The sequence below is a fragment of the Lissotriton helveticus genome, chromosome 6 (assembly GCF_964261635.1).
Source record: "Lissotriton helveticus chromosome 6, aLisHel1.1, whole genome shotgun sequence".
NCBI classification, from domain to species: Eukaryota; Metazoa; Chordata; class Amphibia; order Caudata; family Salamandridae; genus Lissotriton; species Lissotriton helveticus.
In genome coordinates, this window is record NC_136067.1 from 423,260,010 (window position 1) to 423,282,334 (window position 22,325).

General features: G+C 48.8%; 1 protein-coding gene across 10 annotated transcripts in view; it reads right to left on the minus strand.

Annotated features, from left to right (window-relative positions):
• Positions 1 to 22,325, minus strand: part of DCDC2C (doublecortin domain containing 2C) — a 5,988,712-nt gene that overhangs the window by 5,918,206 nt on the left and 48,181 nt on the right. For all 10 annotated transcript variants that reach the window (XM_078647857.1, XM_078647853.1, XM_078647855.1 and 7 more), the window contains one exon: positions 3,166 to 3,242. In XM_078647857.1, coding sequence (XP_078503983.1) covers positions 3,166 to 3,242 — 77 coding nt within the window. The remainder of the gene's footprint in view (positions 1 to 3,165; positions 3,243 to 22,325) is intronic.

A 22,325-nucleotide genomic window follows, 5' to 3' on the forward strand; every position in this document is an offset into this window, starting at 1 on the left:
GACAATCACCTCCCGACCGGTTCTCATATCCCCCGATTTCTCCCGTCCCTTCGTGTTGCACACGGATGCCTCCGACTTCGGGATCGGGGCTGTCCTGTCGCAAGCGACGGAGGACGGACATGAGCACCCTATCCTCTTTATCAGCCGGAAATTGTTCCCCAGGGAGGTGAGGTACCCAACCATAGAAAAGGAATGTCTGGCGATAAAGTGGGCTGTAGATAAGCTGAGGTATTACCTGGAGGGTCACACGTTCACACTGTACACCGATCATGCCCCGCTCCTATGGATGAGCCGCAACGCTTCCAACAACCCGAGGGTCATGAGGTGGTTCCTGTCATTGCAACCCTTCTCCTTCCAAGTACTGCACCGCAGGGGGAAAGACAATGCCAATGCGGACTTTCTCTCCCGGTTTCCTCTCCCCGATCGGGAGAATCTAAGGGGGGAGGGGTGTGACGGGGTGGGTCCGGGGTGGCCTGAGTCACCTGTCTCCCCTCTTTTTGTGCAGCATACCGACGCCTGGAGGAGCGCGGAAGACTCGGACGGTCTGGATCACGAGGAGGCTGGAGAGTCCTGCTTCTTTAATTGGGCGGAACTGGACAGTGAAGACGTCACCTCATACGCCCCCTTTGAGCAGGTAAAAGCCGCCCAAGACACCACACAGGTGTGTTACACACCCGGAGGTGAAGACGGAGAGGCGGACGGTTGGAGAGGCGAGGACGAAGGCGAGAGGAGCACGAAGGCGGAGGAGAGACGAGAGCAAAGGAGCGAGGGAGGCATCGGAGCAGAGAGGAGCCGGGAAACCAAAGAACATCTGAGACCCGAGGCCGAAGTAAGAGCGGGAGAACGGAGGAGAAGCGCGGAGGCGAACCCAGACGAGGAGAGGGAAGGACGCACGGAGGGTCGACATCGGAAGGGAGAGACCGACAAGCCAGGAGGCCACCAGGAAGGCGCTTCGCCCAGCCACACTTCAACAAGGGAAGTGTGGCTCCCAGAGGTACGTGCACGGCTTCCAGGTTGGGCGGGCTTAAAGTGGTTTAAACCACGAAAGTAGTACACACTCACATCCTGCCGCACTACCCCTCCCTCACCTCTCACCACCGTAGTCCTTAGGAGTTGTGCACGTGTGAGCCCTCACTCCCTTCCCCGTGATTACGACACCGGCAGTCAGCTGAAACGCTGTTCTTCTTTCTCCCTTGCACGGCGGACGACTTGGCATCGTGGAGGACGGCTCCAGGACTCCCAGTCCCAGAAGCCACCGGGACGTGCGAAGAGCTGCCGCGGAGAAACGCCTACAGAGACTGACAGAGGAGGCGGAGACCGCGCTGCCATACTACAGAAAGACTGCACCTCGCAAACGAACATTTAAAACAATAAAACCTGCGTTACCCCGCACACCGGTCTCTGTGAGTCTGTTTGAGGGGGCGGTAGACCCGACCCCGACCCCCCTAGATGTTCACCCCGACCCCGAGGTGCCACAATAGCAAAACACAACAAAACAGCATAGCATAACAGAACACAACAAAACATAGCATAGCATAACAAAACAAAGCATAGGATATCAAAACTAAACATAGCATAGCATAACAAAACAAAGCATAGGATAGCAAAACAAAACATAGCATAGCATAACAAAACATAGCAAAACACAACAAAACATAGCATAGCATAACAAAACATAGCATAGCAAAACAAAGCATAGCATAGCAAAACATAGGATAACAAAACATAGCATAACATAACAAAACACAGCATAGCATAGGATAACAAATCAAAGCATAGGATATCAAAACATAGCATAACAAAACAAAACATAGGATAGCAAAACAAAACATAGCATAGCATACAGCATCACTCAGCACCACCACACCATCACTCAGGGGCACCACAACTTCACTATGCGCTACCACCGCATCACTGAAAGCCACAGCATCACTCGTTCGCCATCACAACATCACTCAGCGCCACCACAGCATCAATCTGTGCAACCATTCAACAACAACAGGTTCAAATTTGTTCTCTCAATGTTTCAAGCTTTATTACAAATGTAACAAAAAGATGTTAATATTTCACTTCTGTTCTTGGATTTTCGTCACAATAAAATACACTGAACATAATCTTCACAAACGTTATTTACAAAAGTTTAAGCTATTGCCATTATAAATTATAATAAATTTTATTTAAGTATTAATTATTTAAAAAAATTAAAAGCCATTGTTATTTGTAATATCAATACATGTAAGTGACGTAAATACAACACATATTGCATTACAAATGCTATAGGTGTCACATTTGCGAAACTTATAACTATTGGCATTGTAAATGACAAAGCTATTAATTTCGCTATTTTCAAAAACAAAACATAAATAAAAGAATTGTCATTTACAATACCAATAACTAAAACTTTGCTAATGCGAGACCTATTGCATTGCAAATGCTTCTTGATATATTTATTAGTGTTTTGCATTATATGTACTTTTGTAAAAATGTACTATCTCTAACATATATACACACTACACCATATGACACTCTTGCATGTTATTTCGATAAAACTTAAAATAATACATCTTGGTACTCATCAAGCTTAGCACCCATTGTGCTGTGCGCACAATCCCTAGTCTGATACCATAAAAACATGCAAGTGTACTGTTTCAAAACAATATTAACCAAATACAGTGGTTTGGTAGGGTCTATCAGCACAGAATGTTTGAATTACAAAGAATTTTTGAATTACTCGTGATTCACTGAGCTAGTGTGGCCCTTCTTGTTCTAAAAATTAGGATTTCTCCTTTGTTTTCCATGAGGTATTTTCACTTATTACTGTTGTCTATTATTAGTGATTTTTGTTATATTTATTAGTGTTTTGCATTATATGTACTTTTGTAAAAATGTACTATCTCTAACATATAATTGGACTCTCCACAGACAACCTGGACTAATCTTTGGCTTCTCGAAGATTCCTGTAGCAGGGTCACACATCTGGCTTGGAAGGGTTTCACTCTTACACACTGCCAGGAATCAAGCCCTTTTAGAGACATAAATCAAGCTCTTCTAACTCTTAATCACAAGCACCATGTAATGTAACATAGTTTGCCTAACTGCAATGAAAGAAATCTAAACTGTTGAAACCAATGCCAAGTTTTCATCACTGTATGTTAGAATACTTACTTTATAGTGCATGAATCCCGTACATAGTTGGCCCACTTGGAAGAAACAACAATACCACTGTGGACAACTGGTTTAATCTGAAATGTAAAAAAGTATTTGTTATCTGAAGAAATATGTTTTAGTACTTAATATTTCAGATAGTTCACGAATGTACCATACAGTATTATTCTATAAACTGCAATATGCTTTACTGGACCGACAAATAAAAATAAAAAACTCAAAGCTGGTGGTTTATCTTAAATTGTGGTCCATGCAGATCTCATCTATAGATGCTCTGGCATAGAACAAACCTTCATAAAGCATTATATTTTATTTGCATTCTAAAAGTAACGGAAATCTGTTATTTATGCGGGTTTACAAAACAAAAAGGCAAAAGCCTGTGTGACATACGAGTTTTAATACTTTTGGAGCACACCATGTCCCTTACAGAGTTGAGGCCGTAAATTCCCTTTGTACACACCCTTACTTACAAATGCTTACTTCACATGTAGATCTGCAAATACGAGTAGGCTTAAGTGTCTTTCCTGTCCTCTAATCTCAAAATATATTGCCTCCCTAACACCCCCCCTTGAATATTTAGTACAAAACAGCAGCTCAAATAAAAGAGCTATTCCAGTGTAACTGGTAGCCCTTTTCAGTCAAGTTACAGGCAGCTTTGGCCGTCTAGAATACCAAATGTGTAGGTCTAGCTGCAGACACCACTTTAATTGCTTGAAAGACTTAATGTAGTCAATTTTTCAAAAAATTCCAATACGAAGTATACAATGAACGAGTGTGCTTTGAGTCAGCCCACTTCAGCCACTGGCTTCCATGTGTTTTTAGGTCTCGCGACCAGGGCCGGACTGGCCATAGCGGGCACCGGGCCATTGTGCAACATTCCGTCCATCATTTTGTGTGTTTTGCTGTTCACCCTATGTGGGAAGGGTATGCCCAGACATGGGTCCCGTGCTCACTAAACCACTGGAGTCAAGCTTTCCTGGCTGAAGACGGCTGATAGCCAGAAACCGGTCCTAGGATGCTTGATTCTGGACCAGGGAAGACATGGCTTGGCAGCTCGGGCTGGACTGTTCCCATGAGGCAAAGGGTCAAGACTGATTTGCATATGGCCTTGTCTGAACTGGGGTGGCTTGGTGAGCAAAATAACGATGGATTGAATGTTTTGCCATTGTGCAACATTCCGTCCATCATCTTGTGTGTTGTGCTGTTCACCCTATGTGGGAAGGGTATGCCCAGACATGGGTCCCGTGCTCACTAAGCCACTGGAGTCAAGCTATCCTGGCTGAAGACGGCTGATAGCCAGAAACCGGTCCTAGGATGCTTGATTCTGGTCCAGGGAAGACATGGCTTGGCAGTTCGGGCTGGACTGTTCCCATGAGGCACAGGGTCAAGACTGATTTGCATATGACCATGTCTGAACTGGGGTGGCTTAGTGAGCAAAATAACAATGGATTAAACCCAGATCTGTGACTGGGTGTGAATGTTTTGCCATTGTGCAGCATTCCGTCCATCATCTTGTGTGTTTTGCGGCTCTTATCAGTAACAATTGCTGAAGTACTCTGTTCATTCGCTTTTGTGTGGATTTTTTTTTGTTTACTTCCCCTGGCTGCATGCATTTATGATACTTCTACAAAAGCTATTCACACAGTTTGAGCCCCATTTACTGTCAAATTATGATCGCTTCCCACAAAATGGCAGGCAGCTTTTAATAGTCTGATGGAAGGCTTGCTTTTTATTGCTTAGGAGCTCATTACGATGGCGGACGGACATCAGTCTATCCGCCATTGCTTGGGATTTCAGACCGGCCGCCTATGAGGTGGCCTCCCACAATCCGAATTACGTCGCATCACCTATACTTTGTATTGTGATGGGGATGCGGTCAGCAGCCCCGCCACAATGCAAAAAAAGGCACTTGCGTATCCCTGCACTACGTGGCAGGCACCGAAATGGTGCCTGCCACATGGTTCAGGGATATGTACAGGGGCACCATAGGTGCCGCCTAGGACCCTTGCCCCAGGCCCAGGGATGAAGGAGGGCCCGCTACGGGCCCCCAAATCTGTTTCCGAATGCCATTTCGTGGCTGTTTGACTGCTGTTAAACGACCAATGGAACGGGATATCATAATCCCAACGACGGTGCCTACAAGTGTAGTTGCCTTGCAGGTACAAGGGTCATGATTTCAATGGTGCAGCAGGTTCAGTGACACCAGGGCGGAAAGCTCTAGGGACCCCTCTAAACCCATATTATTGCAAAATGTTACTACTAAACAATATAGTCACAAGTGCATTTATCTAGCAGGCAAAAGGGTCATGATTTGAATGGTGCAGCAGGTGCTGGAGCACCAGAACCAAAAGCTCTAGGCTCCCCACTAAACACCAAATATTGCAATATTTTACAACTAAACAGGCAGTCACAAGTTCAGTTAACCTACATGCAATAGGGTCATGATTTGAATGGTGCAGCAGGTGCAGTTGCACCGGGGTGAAAAGTTGTCATAACACATATTATTGCTATTACATCAATTAATTCTATTTCTCTTTCATTTTTCAAAATGTTACTATTACTTAGCCGCACTATACCACAAGTAACAGCACATTATATTGCCTATGTGTACATAAATAAGTCATAACACTTTAACAGACTATATTGTACAACTACTCCGCAAGTTACAAGTTACAACTACAGAAAAGCTTATTATTAATCACATAGGCGAAATGTAATATTTACCAATGATTGTTATTATTAGTAAGGCAAAATGCATGCTGTGCGTATTGCTGGTGGCCAAGATTCTCTTTAGTTTTTGAAAGTGTGTGGTTCTGGGAACCGCAAACTTCTGTCAATGAGCGCATGCTGTGACCGCATTCAGTTACAGACACGCCCTTAGGAAATTCACTCTTTTTCTTGGTGTTTTCCGAGGCCCAAGTTAGCCGCAGACTCTCTAAAATGTATGTCGGGAGCCGCGTTGGCAGCCTTGAAAACACTATCAGCCTGATTCATGAAAACCGGACTCTGCGAGTCTCAAATTGCGAAAAACTGCGAATCGCAATTGAGAAACCGCAGAACGGAATTCATGATGCTTTGCAACAAAAAAAAGCGAATCGCACGCGGCCGCAAAAGCCGTTAGCGATTATCGATATTCGCAGAAAATTCTCTATTTCCGGCTACATCCGTGTCGAAATTGCGAATTCGCTAAAAGCGGGATAGCAAAATCGCGAGATCGGGAAAACGGGAAGTCGCTTTTCGAGCACAGTGATGACATCACAACCAGGAAGCAGCCCGTTCCCAGCCCCATTCACCACAGTGAGGCAGACCTCGAGTCAGCAACTGGGAGAGCTCCTGCTATTCTGTTTGGATACAACTCTGAAAGTACAGTGCAGCAATGTCTGAGGATGCAGTTCCTGGGCCCAGCAACACCACAGGGCGGAAGAGAAAGTTAAAATTCTCCGAGCAGGAGCTGGAGCATTTAATAGAAGGGGTGGTGGCCAACCACTCAAAACTGTTTGGGAAGGACTCTACGAGGGTGCCGGAGCAGGAAAAACGCAGGATCTGGCAGGGTATAGCGTCCACGGTGAACTCCGTGGGTGTGGCTGATAGGTCACTGGACGAACTTAAAAAACGCTGGTACGACCTCCGAGGTCGTGCCAAAGAGAGGGTGGCTGAGCGCCTTGGAGAGTCATCGGGCACTGGAGGGGGAGGACCTACAGTCCCTCCAAACACCCCCATGGAGGACCAAGTAGAGAACACCCTGGAGACAGAGGCGGTCATCGGAGTGACTCATCTGGACTCATCCTGCCCCACCCAAGACAACCAAGGTAAGTGGCATGCGACTGCGACCCTGTCCCCTATGAATGTCCATGACCAATTAGCCTCCCATATTGTTCCATAGTCATGCCATCGTTCCACATCAGATAATGCCCTGAAGCATTGTGGGACATGTAGTGTGGCCACAATGTAGATGTACCACAATGCAGCTAGACAGGTTCCAAAGTACGCAAAGCCATAGCCAGTCAGGGAATGTCACCCAGCATGCATGTAGCAACTGCACGTGTGACAGATACATGCAACTAATGAACGTCCACTTCCCCTCAAAGGTGGTGCAGACAGCAGCGACAGCGAGAGGCTGCAAATAGATGAGGAGGCACAGGATGAGGAGGAGGTGCCGCCACATACACAGCCACCAGCCCCTGCCCCAGCAACTACTCCCGCAGCCCGGTCCACCACCAGTGTGCCTCCTGCGTCTGGCGCAGCAACTACTCCCGCAGCCAGGTCCACCACCAGTGTGCCTCCTGCGTCTGGCGCAGCAACTACTCCCGCAGCCAGGTCCACCACCAGTGTGCCTCCTGCGTCTGGCGCAGCAACTACTCCCGCAGCCAGGTCCACCACCAGTGTGCCTCCTGCGTCTGGCGCAGCAACTACTCCCGCAGCCAGGTCCACCACCAGTGTGCCTCCTGCGTCTGGCGCAGCAACTACTCCCGCAGCCAGGTCCACTACCAGGGTGCCTCCAGCCCCTGCCGCACCAACAACGCCTGCCGTGACACCACCAGCAGCTGGTGCTTCAACATCAGGGCCTGCGACAGCGGCAACACAGCGGCCACCCACTGTGTCAGGCCAGCAGAGCAGGCGTGGCAGGCCTCGCCTGCAGACCAATGCACCTATCAGCAGGAGGGGGAATGGACAGGAGCTGGTGAGAATGAGCGTGGAAAGACACATGCTCCGTATTCATCAGCTGCAAGCACGCCAGCAAGGTGCCATACAGCTATAGCTGTACAACATTGGGCGCAATGTGGCCGAAGTGGGGGACCAGATGGACCGCATGACGGCAGCCATGGAAGGTGTGGGGGAGGGAATGGCCCGCATGACTGCAGCCATGGCAGGTGTGGGGGAGGGTATGGCCCGCATGACTGCAGCCATGGAGGCCAGCACTGCTGCAAATACATCGCAGCGCAACGCAGCACGCCGCAGCCACCGTCAGCTATTGACCCGGCTGACCGCCTACACCAGGTCCAATTATCTCATAGGCAATGCCACATCACAGTTGTCGCGGCGGTCCCTTGCGCAGCAGCAGCAGCTCATCCAGTGCTGTGAGGATGTGGCCAGGGTCCTTGAGCACCTGACCAGTGCCGTGACAGCACTACACCCTCCTGCTCTACCTGCCACTGTTGGGGGTGATGATGCCAGTGAGGGGACATCGAGTGTGAGCAGCCACTCTGCCTCACACGTAGGGGCACTCAGGCGCAGCACCAGGCCCACAGCAGCTGCACGTGCCTTGGATGAGGATGATATTTACAACAAGGGGTGGTGTTGGACAGAGTCTCTGAATTAAGCAGAATACTCTCACCCAGTCAAGAGATCAGGGCTAGATCCAACACCGTTTTTTAGCTCATTGCACCATCCCAGTTTCAGAACCTGGCTGTATGCAAATTAGTCTGTCCCTGGCCCAGTGCATCATGGGAACAGGGCAGACCAGACTACAAAAGCCAATTCTTACACTGGGAAGGAAACAAGCTTCCGGGGACCGGTTTCTGGCATTTCAGCCGTCTTCGGCCCGGCTTGCTTGAATCCTGATGGTGCAATGAGCAAGGGACTCACATCTGTTGGCTGGGTAGGAGTGTTCTGATTAACTCAGATACTCTGTCCATCACCACCCCCTTTTTGAATCGTTTTGGCCACCACAAGCGTGGAAGGGTATGCTCAGACATGAGTCCCTTGCTCACTGCACCATCAGGATTCAAGCAAGCCGGGCCGAAGACGGCTGTAATGCCAGAAACCGGTCCCCGGAAGCTTGTTTCCTTTCCAGTAAAGAATTGGCTTGGTAGTTTGGCCTGCCCTGTTCCCATGATGCACTGGGCCAGGGACAGACTAATTTGCATATAGCCAGGTTCTGAACTGGGATGGTGCAGTGAGCTAAAAAACGGTGATGGATCAAGCCCTGATCTGTTGACTGGGTAGGAGTGTTCTGATTAACTCAGATACTCTGTCCATCACCACCCCCTTTTTGAATCGTTTTGGCCACCACAAGCGTGGAAGGGTATGCTCAGACATGAGTCCCTTGCTCACTGCACCATCAGGATTCAAGCAAGCCAGGACGAAGACGGCTGTAATGCCAGAAACCGGTCCCCGGAAGCTTGTTTCCTTTCCAGTAAAGAATTGGCTTGGTAGTTTGGCCTGCCCTGTTCCCATGATGCACTGGGCCAGGGACAGACTAATTTGCATATAGCCAGGTTCTGAACTGGGATGGTGCAGTGAGCTAAAAAACGGTGATGGATCAAGCCCTGATCTGTTGACTGGGTAGGAGTGTTCTGATTAACTCAGATACTCTGTCCATCACCACCCCCTTTTTGAATCGTTTTGGCCACCACAAGCGTGGAAGGGTATGCTCAGACATGAGTCCCTTGCTCACTGCACCATCAGGATTCAAGCAAGCCGGGCCGAAGACGGCTGTAATGCCAGAAACCGGTCCCCGGAAGCTTGTTTCCTTTCCAGTAAAGAATTGGCTTGGTAGTTTGGCCTGCCCTGTTCCCATGATGCACTGGGCCAGGGACAGACTAATTTGCATATAGCCAGGTTCTGAACTGGGATGGTGCAGTGAGCTAAAAAACGGTGATGGATCCAGCCCTGATCTGTTGACTGGGTAGGAGTGTTCTGATTAAGTCAGATACTCTGTCCATCACCACCCCCTTTTTGAATCGTTTTGGCCACCACAAGCGTGGAAGGGTATGCTCAGACATGAGTCCCTTGCTCACTGCACCATCAGGATTCAAGCAAGCCGGGCCGAAGACGGCTGTAATGCCAGAAACCGGTCCCCGGAAGCTTGTTTCCTTTCCAGTAAAGAATTGGCTTGGTAGTTTGGCCTGCCCTGTTCCCATGATGCACTGGGCCAGGGACAGACTAATTTGCATATAGCCAGGTTCTGAACTGGGATGGTGCAGTGAGCTAAAAAACGGTGATGGATCAAGCCCTGATCTGTTGACTGGGTAGGAGTGTTCTGATTAACTTAGATACTCTGTCCATCACCACCCCCTTTTTGAATCGTTTTGGCCACCACAAGCGTGGAAGGGTATGCTCAGACATGAGTCCCTTGCTCACTGCACCATCAGGATTCAAGCAAGCCGGGCCGAAGACGGCTGTAATGCCAGAAACCGGTCCCCGGAAGCTTGTTTCCTTTCCAGTAAAGAATTGGCTTGGTAGTTTGGCCTGCCCTGTTCCCATGATGCACTGGGCCAGGGACAGACTAATTTGCATATAGCCAGGTTCTGAACTGGGATGGTGCAGTGAGCTAAAAAACGGTGATGGATCAAGCCCTGATCTGTTGACTGGGTAGGAGTGTTCTGATTAACTCAGATACTCTGTCCATCACCACCCCCTTTTTGAATCGTTTTGGCCACCACAAGCGTGGAAGGGTATGCTCAGACATGAGTCCCTTGCTCACTGCACCATCAGGATTCAAGCAAGCCGGGCCGAAGACGGCTGTAATGCCAGAAACTGGTCCCCAGAAGCTTGTTTCCTTTCCAGTAAAGAATTGGCTTGGTAGTTTGGCCTGCCCTGTTCCCATGATGCACTGGGCCAGGGACAGACTAATTTGCATATAGCCAGGTTCTGAACTGGGATGGTGCAGTGAGCTAAAAAACGGTGATGGATCAAGCCCTGATCTGTTGACTGGGTAGGAGTGTTCTGATTAACTCAGATACTCTGTCCATCACCACCCCCTTTTTGAATCGTTTTGGATGAGGATGAGCCACAGAGGCGCTTGGGTGGTACGCGCAGGAGGCGCACATGACTTCATATGACTATTACAGGCACAGGCTAAGTATAAGCCTGCCCTGTCCTTTCACACAGCAGTATGCTGAAATACTGTTAGCAATGACAACATTTAAAGTGGTACCATTATTGTGAATGAAACAATAATATTTATTTTAGCAGCACACATTGGCGTTGTGTCATTATTACTTTTTGCATGCATTTGTGATTTGTGGGGTGAGGGAAGAGGGTGCATTAGAAACTGTTCAGTGTGATGTGGTTGCGACGTTTGTGGCCTTCAGCTGCATTCTCCCCGCGTGCATGGCGCGCATGTGCAGGTGGCCGGTCGTCCCCTTCAGATTCACTGCCAGAGATGTCGACAGGTATCCGGCGCTTGGTTGCAATGTTATGTAGTATTGCGCAGACAGCCACAATGCGGCAGCACACTGCAGGACTGTAATACATGGCCCCACCTGTCTTGTGCAGTATGCGGAACCTGCTCTTGAGCAGCCCAAATGTCCTTTCTATGCTATTCCTTGTCCGAATGTGTGCAACATTGTAGCGCCGTTGCTGGGGTGTAGCAGGGTTGAGGTATGTAGTGAGGAGGTAATCACGGAGGGCGTAGCCACTGTCACCTGAATGAGAGGAGCAGAGGGTGAGTGCCTGTGCTGCGCTGCTACTTCATAGCAATGTGACATTGTCGACAAAGTGTACTTACCAAGTAGGTGTCCTTCCCCAAAGTCTCCCCTGGCCAGTCGTGTGTGGAGGCCGCTGTGCCGGAATATGTAGGAGTCATGGGTACTCCCTGGGTACTGGGCCACAATGTCAGTGATGTATGTCTTAGCATTGCAGACCATCTGTATGTTGAGGGAGTGGTAGGACTTGCGATTGCGGAACATATACTCCGTGGCAGCTGGTGGGCAGATGGCGATGTGGGTACAGTCTATGCATCCGAGTACATGTGGAAAATGGGCTACATTGTAGAATTGTAGCTTGGTCAAGTCCAATTCCTGTTGGCTGGTGGGAAATTTGATGTGTCGGTGTAGCTGGGTAAGCATAGCGTCAACAAAAGTCTTGAGGCAGCGTGACATGGTGGGCTGGGATATCCCCCCAGCAGCCGCTACTATCCCCTGGAAGCTCCCGGAGGCCAGGAGGTGCAGGCTACACAATACCTGCACATGTGTAGGCACCGCATTGGTACGCCTTGTTGGGTGCTGCATCAGGGGGTCAAGGTCCTGTATTAGCTGGATTATCATTTCCCCATTCAGCCTGTATTTTGCATATATCTGCTCTCTGGTTTGGCCCAGCAAGGTGACCCGCTGGCGGAATATCCTGTCCTGGATCCGGCCTCTCCTCCGTGCTGCTCGCTGTAGCCTTCGCCGCCTGACCACCATGTACATTCCTGGCATTGTGGAACTCCTAATGCTGCTGCTGATTGTCCTTATGTGTGATTGGTCAGGCCTGAACCTGTTACTGATTGGCCAACGTTTTTTTGAAAAATATTTTTGAATGGCTTTTATGGTTACCACCTGCTTTGAGTTGTCCTTAATTTGCGCCGCGCAAACTGCGATTTTTGGGTTTTTCGCTATTTGCGGATTTTTATGATTACCGATTGGGACTGTATAGCGAAATCGCTATTTATTTCGCAGGATCCGTGGATTGTCGCATTTTCCGATTCGCTAATGCTCTCCTACCGGGATTCTGCGAATATTATTGCTAATTCGCTATTATGTGTTTGCGATTTCATGTTGAATGCCGATTACGGACATTGCGCCCGCAATTGCATTTTCGCAGCGATTGCGGGCGCAATTTTGCTTCATGAATCAGGCTGTATCTGCCGAACATGGTGTTGCCAGCCCTGGAAAATCTACGAACAGGAGTAAGAGGCAAAGGACAGAGCTCGTTTTCTAAGAAGTGTTTCCTCTTTGATTCCGGTGTAAAGATCCGTTTATTTGTTAAGAGGACTTTTATTGCAAATAACATTCATGTGTGTTAGCAGGAGCCTAGGTGTCTATCTTGAGTTAAACGGGAAAAAAACACAGGATGCATGTTTTATTATTTGTGAGGTGGCCTCTTAACTCCCTGAAATGTTTGTTTTTAAAGGATAAGTACTAACCAATTATGGTACCTTATGCTCTGTTTATTTAATGCGGAGCCTTTTATTTATGAGATATTTATTTGTATTTTATTGTTCTTTCAGTCTTTATTTTAGCCTTGCATTCTAGGACCTCGGGTGTATATGTAAGAGGGTTTCCTGCGCTCTTGTGTATCTGTATGTTTTGCATCCGGTTTTAATACGGACGAGCAGTCACAGAAGAGTCATAATCTTTCCTCTTCTTAGGAGAGAAGGAACTGCATGTAGTCAGAGGTCACTCTTATACTAGAGCTGGAATCTCACTAGTTTCTGAGAAAAAGCTGCAAGAGACGGTTAAATCATGGTCTGCTGCATATGGGGGATATAGGGGACGGGCTGTTCTGCCACGCCGGTCTTCTCCCTCTTCAATATCTTCTCAGTTTTAAGTTTTTCCTCTCCTTGTTTCCTCGCAGTCTTCTTCTGACTATGAGGAGGAGTTGGATTGCCCTTATAGCTCCGCGTTCAGAAGCAGATAATCACCTAGGCTACCACTCTTCTAAACTAAAGCGTCCAATGTAAGAAGGAGACTCTGGCTAAAGCAGACACGTAGCTTCCTCAAATATCATCCATTGCCCTCCTTTTGTCTTATTTGGCAGACAAGCCTACTTTCCAAACCAAAGAGATTATAGTTTCTGATGCTGTGGATAAAAAAGCGGAGGACGCTCGCAAAGAAGAGCTTATGCGGTACTAAGGCTTTCAATGAGATTAGAAGAAATATTCTGTTTATGCTCTCAGTCTTCAGTTAAAGATTTTCAATCACTTTGTAATGCAATGCAAGAGAGTGAGGATTATTCCCAGTTGCTAACATGCATGGAGGTTCATGCCAAGTTCATATTGGATGTGGTGTTTGCCAGTCTCAGAACCTATGCTATGGCGTTCGCAGGAGTGGTGGCTGCTAGGCGTCATCTTCATTTGAGATGCTAGAAAGTTGATTCTATGTCAGGACCGGAGGTGAGGATTATGCTTTAACTTTCTTTGCTTTATTGCATACATTCATAAACAGCAGCCACTTTAGTATCACTAAAATAAAAGCTAACATTCCCAGAAGCACTTTGGAACTACAATATTATCAACAACCAATAATATATCAACAGTCCAAATAAAGTCCTTTCTCTTTGTAGAAGCTAACTCTTTCTTCGCTGCTCAACAACCTCAGATAAGTCATGCTCCAGGCTTGCTCTTTCTGCTGGAGCTACCTGAGCCTTGTCCCCGGCTGGAGACAAATGTCCTATGTCGGCATCTGTATTAATATTCTCTAACTTATCTGGATGCCCCACGGGGGTCAGTATTATACTTTTCTATGCCCTTTGGGGTCTATAGTATATTAAGTGGCTGTGCAGGCCTCTGTGGGGAAATGGTATCAGGCATTCCCCAGCAAACCTCAGTGGGGAGCGTGTCCCTGGGCTTAGACCCTCAAAATTGTGAGGTCAATGGAACCCACATATATACTACTGCGCTTCCCAGTGCCACATTAGTCAGCGCTGCGCCTGCTTGTATAGCTCTCAGTGCAAACGTCATACAGATGTTGGAGGCCACTTATATAGAGGAGGATACCCTGTCCTTCCTCCCATGGGACAACAACTTTTAGGAGACGGTAGATGCCTCTATAGAAAGGGAAGTCTCTGAGGCAATGCCCCCCCTACCCAGAACAACACCTCTCATGGCAAATAGCTCAGCAATGCACCAAGGCTCCCAGATCACACTTAGCAGCTTTGGGGCCTTCTGGGTCCTCAGTCCCTCCTCAGGTTACCCAGGTGCCAGGCCCTCCACCCAAAAGGAGAAAACGAGACACCTGGGTGGGTCACAATGCATTAGCTTGTTTAAAGAGGGCCTTCCTGACCCAATCTATGCCCCCAGACAGGCCCTGTGGGCCATCTGATGTTTTCCCAGGGTCTCCCCATCCTCACTCTCTGGATAACCCAGACAGGGAAGACTCCCAGCAGGATTCCTATGAGGAGGTGGGCCACTCCAGGCCCCTGGCACCCATCACCTGATTCAGTCCCATCCCTGGGACATTCCTCCTCAGACACAGTAGCAGATATGCTGAACCCCAACAATATCATACACCCTAGATCCTCTGATTAGGCTTCAGTGGATACGTTGGCAAAATATGTGGCAGGGCGCTTGCGCAAACCCTTGGAGAAGGAGATCCACAGCTGACTTCGGGCAGAATGTCCTCACCTTTCTTTGGAGGGAGTTTGCCCTTACCCCGGAGATCGACCCCAGGATGGCCACCTTCCTGGCAAGGTTTATAAAAGATCCCAAGAAAGGCATCAATAGGTCTTGGCACTCTTGTCAAGACAAATCCTGGATGCTGTAGGTCCCTTACCAAGATTTTGGAAATGGCTGAGGAAATCTAGTTGTCTGGGTCACTAATCTCTCCGCATTTCCTCTCTGGCAGGGTGCAGTGGGTAGGTATCTTTTTGAGAAACGCCAACTGCGCGCTCTCCACACAGCACTGCTACTTGTTGTTTACTAAGGTGGACCTGCAGTTCGGAGATCTTGTGCCATCAGAAGCGGGGGCAGTATCCCAAGGTGGTCCTTTTTGTGACCCGCTTCATTAAGGAGTTGGGGAAGTTTGTGGCAACATTCATGTCCCAGATAAGGCCTAATCTTCCATTAACAGGATCTTCCACCCTAGGGTTTTCCAAAGGGCCAATTGTGGCAGGGGTCGCTTGGCCGACCGTTTCTCTTCCCAGAACCCCTCCAGGGGAGAAGGCTCAGCCAATGGCAAGCTCAATCTCGCTTTGTGTTATTCTACCCCACCACGTGCCAGAGATTCTGTGGCAAAGGAGGCTTCAAGGGACAAACATTCACACCTCCATCAATGGTGAGTGATCACCTTTCTTCCCCACAAAAAGTAGGGGGCCTGCTGGTGTATTTTTCCCATTTATGGGTGTCCATCACAACAATGCATTGGTCATACAGTCAGCTGTTTGCAGATCAAGTTGTATGGTTTCCTCTGCTGCTTGCAATTAGTTTTTCTGTTTACGCTGCCAGTCTCATCATCACAGAGGTCGAGGTTCTCTTAGACAAAGGGATAATTTGCCCATCCGTGACACACCACAACGGTTTTATCAACAACCTGTTCTTTATAGACGAAAGCAATGGCAGGCAGAGACTGGTCATTAACATCAGGGAGTTCATTGAGTGGCTAGTCTACAGAAACTTCAAGATGGAGAGTATTCATCTATTCCGGGATGTCCTGCGACCATTTGATTGGCTGGAGCATCTGGATCTAAAAACACTTACCTGACACTCCCTATCTTTCCCCTCACTGATGATTCCTCCAGTTTCTGTGATGTCACCAGATGTTCGTGTTCTTCATACTTCCGTTCGCGCTCTCGCCAGCCCTATGTTGCTTCACAAATGTCCTCAATCCGGTTGTTGAACACCAGTGAGCACAAGGGACAAGGCTCATTATCAATTTAGATCACATTCTGTTACTGGATGCCCCACAAAACTGTACCGTTAACTGCAGAAAGCGATGAACCTCCAAGAAGGTTTGGGGTTTGTACTCAACAAGAAAAAGTCACTCCGGTCTCCTTCCCAGAGAACAACCTTCCTGGGTTTCATGATAGTTTCTACTATGGCCTCCTTGAGCTTTCAATCCAGGAAGGTGGCAAAGAACTGACGCAAACTGCAGAAAAATCTCCCCAATCAGCACACATCTCTCTGGCAAATTGCTCGTCTGGTAGGCTTACGGTCTCCCTCCATCCAGGAAATCTTTCCGGGCTCCCTACATTATCAGGTGTTACAACGCCTCAAAGCACATAATTTTTGGAAGGGTCTAACTTACTACCAGTTAGTGCCCGTGTTGGAAGATGTGAAGAAACACCTTGGGTGCCAGCTGGGTTTGTCTGCCCTACCATTCAAAGATCGCACGATTGGCAGAGTAGAGAACCACCCTTTTCCAGTATGAGGACATAACGGTTTTAACAGCCATCCCTCATTTACAGGACACAGACCCTCTCGAAGGCTCCTTTGGCCAAAAGAGCCTGCACTTCTTAGCACAAGATACACAATGTTCTTCTGAAATACTCTGATATGGACAGGAAGAGTTCAATGATCTGCAGGACCCATCTGTTGGATGCTATCCTTTGCCATCTGTGGATTAAATGTCTGATGATACCTCCCACAGGGTGGTTATGTGCCATGAAGGGCAAACTAACAAGGCCTGGAGGTTGATGACATAGGGGGAGGGGACTCAGAAGTGCTTTGCCTCTTGTGAGCTAGGGATTGTATGTGTGAACCAATCCTCAGACCCTGAAAGGACTGGTGTCTGATGGTAAGGGAGCTGCGTCTTGGCGTTGCCAGAATGCTGGTCTTCTGGAATAGTATCGAAAGGCATGAAATTGTAAAGGGTACTGTCCTGCAGGGTGGTAAGCAGTGGCGGTTTCTGCGTCCATTACCTGTCCTTTCTCAAAATCTGGATCCTGTCAAAGCAGATTTTGCCAGCTGCATGGCTTCCATCCGTTTCGAAATCCACTGCACCTGCGGAGCTGGAGCCTTTAGTTGAACCCACACGCTTAGTCAGCCTCAGGAGTGGGGGAATCATATCGCCCAATGCCCGAGCCATGTTGATTTTTACCACTGGCAAGAAGATTTCATATCAATTTTGTCCGATGGACAAGTAGACATTAAACCGTATACATAATACAGGCTGTGGGCACTCTGGGACTTGCAGCCAATCAGAAAGGCTGCCACAGAGCAGGAGACGCTTTTGAGGCCTGTGATAGGCTAGCAGCCCATGACTGGGCTCTAGCCAGTGATTGACTGGGGGACTGAAACGTCAGTCGCAACAAGCGGTAGTCTCAGCAATCGGGTGTCTCGCTTTCTCAGGCTCAACGGAGTGGACATGCAGAATCACGAGGAAGCGGTCTCAATTTTAACGCAAGAGGGTAGCAGAAATATCTCGGTACTGGTGGCGCGACCCGAGACAGAGGTGAGGAGAAAGGGTGGCATTAATGTTAACAGTTTAATGCCAAGTGAGCCTGCGGCACCCGGGGGCGAGGCCTAGGAGTACAGTTAACTTTATCCTCTCTGCTCGCGAAGGAAAGAAGAAATGCAAAGATCCTGCTGTGAGCTCAACAGATTGCAGTCAAAATAACACATTATGCTAATGCTCAGTTCAGATTCCACGAGAGAAAACAGAGCGCACTAACTTGGGGCTTGGAGCGGACTGCTCTGCAAGTGGAGCTCTGCTATGCAACGGCTCATATTATACTAAATGTGGAGTTAAAGAATTGTACCGGGTTGTAAACATTTCAAATTCCCGTGATCAGTATCTCAGCTACACCAGACAGTAGCATTAAATTAAATGAGCAATATGTTTGTTTTACCTCGTATTGCCCGTAACAGCTGGTGTATTTTAAAAGTGATGGGGCGGATGGGTTATTTATATTAAGCTGCTATCTGTTACCTGCAAAGTGCCTGATCGAAGTCTTCTACTTTTTGCCCGAATGAGAATTCAGGTGGTGAGCAGGGAGCCGCTGTATGCTGTTACATAATATATGTAAACACGAAAAGATGTTGAAATTCCAGTGTCCCGAGTCAGTCACATATCTCAGAAACTCATTCATTGGTGGGTGTTGGAACCTGGGATGTCAGGTCACCTAGGGTAGCCTGGCCTAGGGTAAGACACATTCACTAAAGGCACAGATGTGAAGGTTGCAGACCACCCAGCAGTAAATCAACGCAATAACACACAAAAATGACGCTACACCAATGTATGGGAAAATAAGAGCTGGTTTATAAAAATACTTTCTGTTCTCCTATTCTTAGTATTCACAATTTAGTATTATACATTGCGTCAGGAGAATTAATATTACTCTTATGTCTTTGGAATAATCACAGCTCAGTACATACAGTTAACATGAAATCAGTAGCCATACCTTCAGAAATGCTAACTTATATCATTAATAAACATCCATAGTACATTTAATTAGACTCCAGGATTGATTAGATTTGACTTCAATGAGGTGCCCTAAACTTTTCTCCCACCGCACCTCTAACCTCCCATCAGGTACACAGTTGCTGAGAGGTTTCACATATACCAGAATTCTACATTGACACCAGCAGCCTCAATGAGGAACTTGAACCTTTACTTAAACAACAGGCACCATCAGCGCTCTCTTTGCAGTTTGTTTCCACAGGCTACTCCCCACCCCTTGTATCACAGTTGAGGAAGAATGACCAGAGCTTAAGTTACTTCTTTGTCAGCTCTAGTACCACTTTCCCCCTTCTCTGTCAGAACTCTTAAGGACCCCTCCCCTCTGCTTCTCGAGTAGATGAGGTCAATTCCTAGGGCTCAGTCTTCCCTCCTTTCCCACGCTCTCCTTACTGTAACGTGGAGACGATGCTTCCCAGGTCTCCACGTGTCGCTGTTAATCTGAAGCTCCACAGAAGTCCCAGCTGCCGAGTCCGCTACTTCCCGCCCAGCCAGCTGCTCACTCGGTGCTGGCGCGGGGAAAAGCGGGGATACCAATTCCCTTAATTAACGGACGATACCGCTGCCGGTTCCACAGCTTCAGGCCACGCAATCACGGGCAGGCACCGCCGAGGCTGATCTGCGTAGGAAAGCGCCGCTTCCGCTTCTATTTCTCAGCTGGCTCCGCCTCACAGAGCCCGGCGGCTCAACGGGGCATGCGCGAGGGAGCAGTGTCTCCACTCTGGAGATCGCGCTCTCGCGTTGGCGCCTCCCCTCGCTCTCCTCACACTCCGGGACCGGGGTAAGCACTACAGGGCTGCTCTTGTGACAAGCGATGCCTCGCTACCTTTCTCCCCTACTCACATTACCAGCGACCACAGCGCTGATCTTGCGCTGCTCACCAGGCGCTGGCTCGGGGGTAACCCTGCTCAGGTTCACTCTGCGTCCGCCCCTCCAAAGGTTGGCCCCTCTCCACAGACAGAAACAGCCACAGCGAGTAAGTGATGAAACTCCGGGGGATTCTGTTGCTAGGGGAAAGTCACGGCAACCAGGGGCAGGATTCAGTTGACAACTGCACAAGGGGCCACAAAGATTAACCCTTCTTCTTCTAAGCACTGCTCAATAAAAGTCTCTCTACTGGGCAGAGGACTGCGCTCCGCAGCACCGCAGTCTCCTTCTCCTCTTCACACCCCTGTATTTCTAGACTAGGGGGTGGTCAGGCGCCCAGGGTCCCCAGCCATCTAAATCAGCAGGGTCAGGTCAGGTAACCCAAGGGAGGAAGGGTGGTGAATCAATAGGACAACACTCTGACTATCCTACCCCCACCTTCAGCTACAGCCTGTCCTCTAACTGACTCTCTCCAGTAAGACAAAATGGCTGCCCAGCATTCCGCCTTTTATAGGCTGACCCTCAGAGGTCCAGAAGGGACCAGAAGGTTCTGGAACGCCCTATTCTACTCTATGGGACAGGTTCTAGGTTTGGCAGTTAGTACAGTTGGTAGCCACCATTTTGTGACTCCAACTATATTCCTGTCAGAAAAGGCCTCTAGGCCTGAGGTGAAAAGCTATGAGGGTGAAAGAACACCTATCCCCTAGACCAACACCTTGAAAAATCTAGTGGACACAAAAATTAATAAGGGCAGGAGGGGCAAAAAGGGGACAAAATAAATAATAACTTGGAGGGACTACGCAAAAGGCCAGACAGGTCTAACACACGTCCCCCCCAGCTGAAAGTGGGGAGAACTACCCAACCCCATGGGAGTCCTCATCACTAAGGCGGAAATACCTGGAGAGACCGTCTGCATTGGCGTGGTCCACTCCAGGCCGATGTTCCACCCGGAAGTCCATTCCCTGTAGGGAGATGGACCACCTCAACAGCTTGGGATTCTCCCCCTTCATCTGCATGAGCCAACGAAGGGGACGATGGTCAGTCTGAACCAGGAGGTGCGATCCAAACAGGTATGGCCGCAGCTTCTTCAGAGCCCACACCACCGCAAAAGCTTCCCTCTCAATTGCACTCCACTTCTGTTCCCGGGGAAGCAGTCTCCTGGATAAGAAGACCACAGGCTGATCCAGGCCCTCTTCATTCAGTTGCGATAACACTGCCCCAATGCCATGTTCTGATGCATCTGTCTGGACAATGAACTCCTTGGAGAAGTCTGGGGCTCTCAGGACCGGTGCTGCACACATTGCCTGCTTCAGTTTCTCAAAAGCTTGCTGACAAGCTTTCGTCCAAACTACCCGTCGAGGTTGTTTCTTTGAGGTGAGCTCTGTGAGGGGCGCTACAATAGTGCCATATCCCTTCACAAAGCGACGGTAGTAGCCTGTGAGGCCCAGGAAAGCTCGGACCTCAGTCTGTGTCTTGGGGGGTTCCCAGGCCATGATTGCCTCAATCTTTGCCTGCAGGGGCTGCACTGACCCCCTACCCACCAAGTGTCCAAGGTACACAACCGACCCCTGCCCAATCTGGCATTTGCTGGCTTTGATGGTCAATCCATCTTGTTTCAGGGCCTGGAGAACTGCTTGCAAATGTTGCAATTGGTCCTCCCAACTGCTACTGAAGACAGCAATGTCATCCAGGTAAGCAGCAGAGAAACTCTCCATTCCAGAGAGGACCTGGTTCACCAGCCGCTGAAATGTGGCAGGGGCATTTTTGAGCCCAAAGGGCATCACGCAAAATTGGAAGTGTCCCTCAGGCGTGGAGAAGGCTGACCTTTCCTTTGCTCCATCTGTCAAGGAGATCTGCCAGTACCCTGAAGTGAGGTCAAAGGTATTTAGATATTGGGCAGCTCCTAGCCGGTCAATTAATTCATCCGCCCTAGGGATCGGATGAGCATCAGTCTTTGTAACTGAGTTCAGTCCTCGGTAATCCACACAGAACCTCAGTTCTGGTGTGGTGCCTGGTGGAGCGGCTTTTGGCACTAGCACCACCGGACTGGACCAAGGGCTGTTGGAAGGTTCTATGACTCCCAGCTCTAGAATCTTGGCAACCTCTCCATGGATGCTAGCCTTCACCTTGTCGGACAGCCGGTAGGTCTTCGACTTCACTGGTGGGCTGTCCCCTGTGTCCACATCATGGGTACAGAGGTGGGTTCTTCCCGGGACAAGGGAGAACAACGAAGAGTACTGCTCCAATACCTGATGGCAATCCTCTCGCTGCTCAGGAGTTAGGGATGGGGAGAGAATCACTCCCTCCACCGACCCATCCTTCTCTTGGGACGAGAAGAGATCAGGGAGAGGCTCGCTTTCTGCTTCCTCGGCACCATCAGTCACCATCATCAGGATGACCTCTGGCCTCTCATGGTGGGGTTTGAGGCGATTGGCATGCAGCACCCGAAGGGGCTGTCGAGGGGTCTTAAGATCC